At 40.2% G+C, this 8,175-nt stretch overlaps 1 protein-coding gene across 1 annotated transcript in view; it reads left to right on the forward strand.

Annotated features, from left to right (window-relative positions):
• Positions 1-8,175, forward strand: part of znf407 (zinc finger protein 407) — a 173,622-nt gene that overhangs the window by 10,525 nt on the left and 154,922 nt on the right. The window contains exon 4 of the mRNA XM_017409871.2: positions 5,982-6,096. Within this exon, the coding sequence (XP_017265360.1) occupies positions 5,982-6,096 (115 nt within the window). The remainder of the gene's footprint in view (positions 1-5,981; positions 6,097-8,175) is intronic.

An 8,175-nucleotide genomic window follows, 5' to 3' on the forward strand; every position in this document is an offset into this window, starting at 1 on the left:
GATTTTGACAATTTTTTAAGTTAATTGGCATCGGTTACGCCTCAGAATAAAAGGCAGGTGCACTCGTCCCTGTGCCAATGCACTTCATGCTGTGAGGGTGTCTTTAACAGGTGGGGGGCTCTGTGTTTGGTTTTTAAGTGTCTGTCAAAAGAAACGTGCTTCAAGACAATTTCTGGAGGGTGTTTAAAACATCCTGAGCCTTGGTCACTATCATCCACCTGACTGTAAAAGCCCAAACTTGTTCACTCTCTGTTTTTTGTAATGCATATGAATATTAAGTACCCAGGATGAAGATCAGGGGCTGTGGTTCTCAATAGGGATGGGCATTTTAAGCAAAAACACTCCTCAGTTTTGTCCAGTAATTATTAGATTTTTCTCCAAGTATCCGACCCACCTCCCCAGTCTGATCCGGTCTCATCTACCAGCCTCCTCTGCAAACACGAGACCAGCTTGCAGCGATTCGTGCCTCTTAACGTGTGCTTGTTTCAGCCTTTACTCATTCAGGGCTAATTATTAAAGCACAAGTGTCAGCACAACAAACTGTTTAAAAGCAGAGAAAGCTGTCTTAATGAGCACTAATCTCAGCCGCCGCTTGATGATTTAGGGCTGTTTCATGTTGTTGTTGAAAACTAATTGTGTCCATGTGGTTGTATAAAAGTTTATGTCACTTATTCCACTTTATATTGCTTTCAAAAATAAACTATAATGGCAGAAACAGACGCTGGGATACTATGAGTTGTTACTGTTTTTTTTGTTGTTGTTTAGGAATTTGGTCCTAGGTTATCAGGTAGTAAAGATGGTAAAATTTAGTTTTTTTTTCTTTTTTGAAATGATATTCTAGAGGGCATGCTGCTTAGCAAAATATATTTAAAAAATTTTCAAACCCTTATTATTTGGGTGTATGTGCAATTAAATGTTTCTTTATCAGTTTGGTCATTTTGCATTTATTGCCATTCGTAAGGCCCTATGAAATTGTTTTATTTTTGTCATTTATAAATATGAACAAAACCAACTGTATTTAGTTTGACTCACTTTCAGATGATGATGATGATGATGATGTCGGTCAGTCGGTCAGATCTGTTGTTTTTTTGTTTTTTTTGACAAATAGCATTTATTTCTTCCAGACGCTGCACGGCCTTCAGAGATGCTTCAGCACAGGGTTAAACTGTTGTTCCTGGATATGTTGCAGCGTGTGGAAGACTTCACTCTCTGCCTCTTTAGTTTGGATATGACTTTTTGATTGTTCTGATTGTCACACGCGTCCTTGCAATTCTAGCCAATCATTTGCGGGCAAAACCTACATAAAAACAGTTTCATAGACATTTTGGCATTAAACGCTGGTATTTTCAGACGCCTGTAGCACACTTCTGTGTCTCAGCTGTGAAAAATCCAGTTAGTTTTACTTTTAATGGTCCAATTCTGTAATTTTCGCTGCGTTTTTTTGCATCACAGAAACCATAGGGCCCTGCTTTTGTTACAGTTTGTTCTTGTTCACGTTTCATAGTTGCTTTTTTCCTACCTGATGTTTTTGACTTCCGTATTTTCCGTACTATAGGGCGCACTGGATTATAAGGCGCACTGTCAACGAATGGTCCATTTTCAGACTTTTGTTATATATAAGGTGCCCCGGACTATAAGGCGCATTAAGCGAAACAAAACAGCCCTGTCTTTTCGGAAAATACTGCACCGACATAAGCCTCAAGTATAAACGCCTCCACTGCTCGCTCAGTGCACGGAGCCGTGTGCGACTATAACTGAGCCTTAATGCTGCGAGCGGTGCAGCTTTGTAGTTTACCAAAGTCGTACTAAAACATCACAACTTCTTACAGATATAAGGCGCTCCGGATTATAAGGAGCACTGTTGTTTTTTGAGAAAACTGAAGGCTTTTAAGTGCTCCTTATAGTACAGAAAATACTGTACATTGCCTACATTTTTTTCCTAAACTCCACAAACTGACTGTCTAGTCTTGAATATTTCTGTTCTCCTTCAGGTTCGACACAAAAAGCTGAGTTTATTTACTGCGATCAGTCCTGCTGAGCTTAAAAACCAGTTTTATAACAGCTGAAGGTCTAGAGGAAACTAAGGTTTCAATAAAAGGACTTCATTCACTGACCTTTTTAACTTTGTTGAAAAGAAATGAGCATTAGGTGTCGGGGCTTGGGATTAATGAAAGGTGCTACCAAGTTGCATTTTTGGAACCGAAGGATTTTTTTTTTTTAGTTAAACCTTTAAAATAGACTAAAAGTCAGAATCTTTCAGTCCCAACTGCTTTAACGCTTCTCCTTTCCGGGGGTCACTGGTGTCTATCTCCAGCCGTCACTGTGCGAGAGGCGGGGGACACCCTGGACAGGTTGAAAGTCCATCACAGGGACACATGGAGACAAACAACCATTCACGCTCTCTGACTGAAAAATTAGGAAAACAAAAAAACCTGCCAAGTTGAAAGCTTTGTTGGCTTTCTGCACATGCAACTTTTCACAGATGCCATCAAACTCCTTGGCTGCAAGCAGCAGGGAGAGCCTCTCTAAGTGTACTTTTCACACTTTGGCGCCAACAGGAACAGGTGAAACGTTTCGATAAAGGATCATGTTTAATACATCTGTGACTTGGCGCCGCGTTAGCCAAATTCACTCATCGTATCGCAGAGAAAAGGATCTAGTTGTCTGGCAAAATAACAAAAAACGAGGACAAAGGACTGGAACAAACTTTATGCGAACAAAGTGCCATTCTGTGTTTAAAATGAAAGGACATTTATTTATGTGAAACCGTCATTTCTTTCTCCGTTTTCCTCCGAACCTGAAAGTAAAAGCCAAGGCTGTGACAGCGACGTGTGGCATGCACAAGACTTAGGATGTCACCTTTTAGTGTGTGTGTGTGTGTGTGTGTGAGAGGTGAAGCATTGCATGAGGTTCTTCTCTCCTCTCAGGAAATGAATTAGTCATTCTCTGTCTCATCTGGGATGTGAGGGAGCCACATTGCCCCTGTGTGGATGGCAATATTAATTTAACATGACAGTGCATTGATGGTCAATTTCAGTTTCAGGGGCGGCTGTTTAAGTGGAGTGGTGGAGTATTAATGTGATAAGATGTTTGAATGGGTTTGAGGGAGAGTGGGGGGTGGTGTGAGGAGGGGAGAGTTACATCTCTCTCCTCTCTGCCATGTTTCATACTCAGCCAGCCATCTGGACAAATCATCTCCCCACACGCCTCTCCCTCTCTCTCTCTCTCTCTCTCTCTCTTCTCAACTTTAGGCTGAATGTGTCTGAGCGTGTGTGAGTGAGAAGGAGAGGGGACGATTGTCTCTCCTTTCTTTTATTTGTGTGTGTGTGTTTTGAGAGTATAATGTGTCTGCATGCACGGCTGTGAGGTGGGGTTCTGAAGCTCCGTGTAGGTGTGATGGTGGGTGTGGTGTGACCCTGTGCGCCTGTCTTTTTGTTTTTATTAGGCGCCGACGAAATTGTTGTGCGATTTCTCAACATTTAGGTGTGAAGCGTGTGGTTACATTTAGGGATATAATGTCTTTTTTCTTTTTTTTTTTCCCTTCGTTTGCTCGTGTGTAAATGTTTGTGTGGTGTACTGCTGGGACATGTGAAATGAAGAGGCTGGCTTTTTGCGGCTGCCCATGTGTGGACACCCACCACCCCCTGTTTCACTCCCTGTCCCTTGTGTTTATGGGCCTTGTTAGCACAGGCTTGCCTTTCAATCTTCGTTACTGGCGTAAAATTCGATGTGTCGTACTTCCAGCTCACAGCAAGTGAACCGTGTATGAACGAATTAGTAATCTACACAAAGTGCTTAATCAAATCAGCAGCTGCTCCTGGAATAAATATTGTAGAACGTCTTGGGATGTTCGCTGGGAGAGGATGAGGGGTTTGCTCACGGATGCGTGTGTGGATATCATACCAGGCTGCCACTTTAACTGACGTGTCGCACTGTGCCATGCCGGACTAGATTTGAATCAGTGTACCGACAAAGTATTCTGTTTTTTTTTTTTTAAACCAAATTTATATATTTAATCCAGTTTAAGAAAAGTAGGCCTAGTCCAGACAATTGGAAGTGGGTTTCTGTTGAATGGTTATGAACAAATATCATCTCACCTGTCGTAGATGTCTCTTTGATTGACAAAGGTTTTGAGAAACAGAATTTTATTTTGACTGGACTGATGAGCCAACGACTAGTCAGAAAGTGGACCACTTTCGGTTTAAAATGACACAGTTTCGCTAAGTTTCGTAGCAGTTCATGCACAATGTTTCAAAAATTTTTACATTGCTGTCATTTTCACATTGCATGATTAGTTACTTGTAATTCTGTTGATGTTTGCAATAGCAGCAGCAGCAGCTATCTGTAGCACTTCCACTGCAGCCCGAGGCACTTCAGTTATGAGCTCATCGATGCGGTCCGAGTGAGCCCACATCCAAAGTGGGTTTTACAGTCTTAAAACAATTCCTAACTTTAAAATTATACAGTTAATCATGCAAATGTTATTTAATCAACTGCTTGATTGTTGTGAGGTTTCATAATATGGTTACTCTGGCAGAAGTCTTCCCAGGCTGCACTCGCAGTGCTACAGCTAGCTGCTGCTGCCACTATTTGTGCTTGCAGTTATGTAAATCAACAGTGATGTAAAGGATTATTTATTAGTGTTCACATGAGGTGCTTTGGAAATTTGAAGATCAAAGTTGTTTTAAAATGACCGCCATCAACTTTGATCTTAGCTGTACTCAAACTAGCCATTAGCTGCTCAGCTTCGTCAGACTTAAACTCTGTTTCTCCAAACTTGGGCCATTTAAAGAGCTACAGTATCTACAAGATATTAGTTGTTTATAACTTTTCTAGAAACTGCCACTTTTTATTGACTTAACTATCCCTTTAAATATTTCTTTGAATTTGTGCAAATTCACATATTTGTCAGATATTTTAAAGTTGAGTCTTTATATACATTATTTCTGTTGATATGAAGAACATTGTTTTAATAAAGAATTTTTGATAATAGAACAGATAAAGGGAATAAGAGAGGAATTCAATGAGCTTTCATTTAAAAACTACAAAACAGCAATAACTTAGATTTTTAGTTCTAGTTTGAATATAAAACATTAGATAAATATGAGGTCATTTCTATCTAAATGTAAGTGAAATAAAAACTTACTGGTGAGAATTTGCTGTTCATAGTAAAATAAAGATAAAGTGGAGTTTTGACCCCTGATTTAAGTATAGGGAATACAACATGATTTGAAGTTTAACCTAAAATGAACAATTTTTGAGTTGTATTTGAAGAATGAACATACTTTCCCTCTGCAAATCTGAAACTCACTCAAAATGAAATAGTTTCAAACCTTGAGGTCCCCTTAAAAAGGTCTTATTCTTTCCAATCATGTTTTTTTGGTTTTGTTTTAGTTAGCACTGGAGTGGCTTCCAATATCCAAATATATCCCTTCAAGTACAGAAAAAGTGACTTTTTCTTTCTTTCTTTTTTTTTTTAAATGTCCTCTGGTGACTGTTAATGCATCACACAGATAGTACAGGCATCCACCCTCGCTGCTCTGCTGTTAAATGATGGATAGCAATGAGAAGCTTTGCCACTTTCTCAAACCCTACCCCGCCCTCTGGACTTATTAATGACAATAATTAGGAAGAAACCTCCCTGTGAAGCCCACCAGAGTGATTAGTGCTTTAATGATGGAATGGGAGGTAGTGAGCGCTCACAGAATTGATTTACGTATTCGCCCTGACCTTTGGAATCCAATTTACGCATCCACAGGCAAAAAAAAGAGTTGGTAAGAGATGCAGGAGAGTGACAAGGATGGATAGAGAGTGGAAGAAGATCTGCTTGGCACTCGGTGTGACTGTAGTTTTTATTTATGAGTACTGGAGCAGGGACTTCTGTTTTTGTCCTTCTGACGATCTTTGGTGGTTGTACAGCACATATACAGACGCAGTTTCTCAAATTTGTCACCACTTTCTTTCTCCAATTTGCTTCACAGGATCCAAGCCCTTCATGTGTAAGATTTGCAACTTCGCTACTGCTCAGCTGGGAGATGCCAGGAACCACGTGAAGAGACATCTCGGCATGCGGGAGTACAAGTGCGACATATGCGGGTGAGTTACGAGAAGCGGAGACTTCGAATGGGCTCGAAAACGCCCTTCAGAATTAAGGCTAAGGTTTGAATGAGCCAGTGATTCAGACCGAGACTTCACGCCACAAGTCCAGAGACAAAAGGTTCAGCTCATTAGAGAAGTGAGTCTTTAAAGTTACTGCCACAAAACTTATCTCCACGAGCCAACAACAAACATGTAGTGAGTTGTTGACATGGTGACTGGCACAGTTTTATAGATGATAGGCTGTAGATGACAACGGTTTATAGAACTTTGTCATAAGTTGCTTCAAACTGACATGAAAGCCCCACAATATCTACCATCTGCTGTGTTTCTCTTATCTAAAGTAAATCTTGAGCTAAATATCTTATATTTTGGATTCCCTTCATCTTTTGTTAATATGAAATCCAAGTCAGTTTAAAACTGAATCTGATTTCCCCTCTTGCCTCTAACCTTTAGTCTATGTTTTGTGCGTTCATGCCAGGGAGTAGAGGTTCCACAATTCTTTATGCGATGTAGGGGGAGGGCAAAGGGCGCACTTCATATGAAGTATGAGCTGCGTTAGCAATGTAACTCACACATGTATATTTTCTCTGTGAAAAAATCTTCTACTGTCACCATCGTCACCTTTGATGTATCCAGTTGTATCACATTATTATTCTTATTAACTGTCCTCAACAAAGTTTAAAAATGGCTAAAAAGTGTTGTACTTTTCTGGTAATCACTGTTTATCATCACAACCATTGCAGTGCCTAGTTTGGTGTATTCTGATGTATTATGTTTGATATTGTTAATTTTTTTCAGAAAGCATGAAAAAGAATATTTTATAGTGATGTATTTTGGAACTTGTGACATGTACAGTATGACCTTTTTGAAGACATGGGATATCCTGGTTTGTATGGGAAACTTTTAACCTCTACCCCTTATGGAAAGGGCCACTTGGTAGGGGTATGAATGGGGTACAGGTAAAACTAGAAAGGTAAAAGGGAGCAAGAGATTGATAGTTGGATTGTTACAGCGTCTGCAATGATGCAAAGGTAAAGTTCTCAATTTACCAGTTGATTTACGTTCCAACCATGAGTCCAGCCAACAGTAGCTGGACTCACCCTTATAAAATGGGGTGCTCCTCCTCTTCAAAAGGAGCCCGTTGAGGTGGTTTGGGCATCTGGTAAGGATTTTTTAAACCCCTCTGCAGGTAGGTGTTTAAAAAAACGTCTGACTGGAAGAAGACTGTGGGGCTGACCCAGGACTTGGAGGAGATAGCTGGGCTGAGGGAGGTCTGGAGATCTCTGCTTAAGATGTTGTCCCCACAACCTGGTCCCAGAAGACCGATGGATAGCATAGGTTGAATATTTATGCGATGCAGGTGTGTTTTTGAACGTTCTTAATAGGATTCTCTGTTTATGTAAATAGCAGTGGCCCAAAAATAACATGAAATTGCTCCAGCATGTGTGGCTCGATGGCCTTTTTGTAAAAAGACAAATGTAATTCTCCAAGTCAACTTTCCTCAAGACATAAGGTGAAAGAGTTTATTTAGCCAGCTGTATAAATAAACCTAATTGGAAGTTTATGTAGGTTACCACAAGGCTATAAATACCCAGTAGTTCTGGAGTATGGCTGTTATCAACGTACCTTGTACCCCCTACATGTTGACCATATGTTGTGCTCAGCTCCTTTCATTCCCGTGGCAGACCTCCTCACAGCCTCGCCGTGTTCAAATAAATGTGTTAAGCTGTTTAACATGCAGTCAGGGAATAAAGTGAATTGTGGGATTTTTCAGCTTTTTGTCATCAAGCTTCTGTGGGTTTGGATTCTCATAGTCAAAGATGTGTGTGTGTGTGTGTGTGTGTGTGTGTGTGTGTGTCTATATATATATATATATATATATATATATATATATATATATATTTATAGAGAGAGAGCGAGAGAGTTGTTAGCTTCTCCCTCTGTGTAATTCTGTGTAAACCGTTCTGTTTAGTTCAGTCGCAGGCAGATTTTTGTTCTTCCGAAGCCGAGCGGAGCAAATGTGTTTATTTGCTCCCGGTGATGTTCGCAAGCATATTACAGCAGGAGCAAACAAGC

Source organism: Kryptolebias marmoratus, linkage group LG16 (assembly GCF_001649575.2).
Source record: "Kryptolebias marmoratus isolate JLee-2015 linkage group LG16, ASM164957v2, whole genome shotgun sequence".
NCBI lineage: Eukaryota > Metazoa > Chordata > Actinopteri > Cyprinodontiformes > Rivulidae > Kryptolebias > Kryptolebias marmoratus.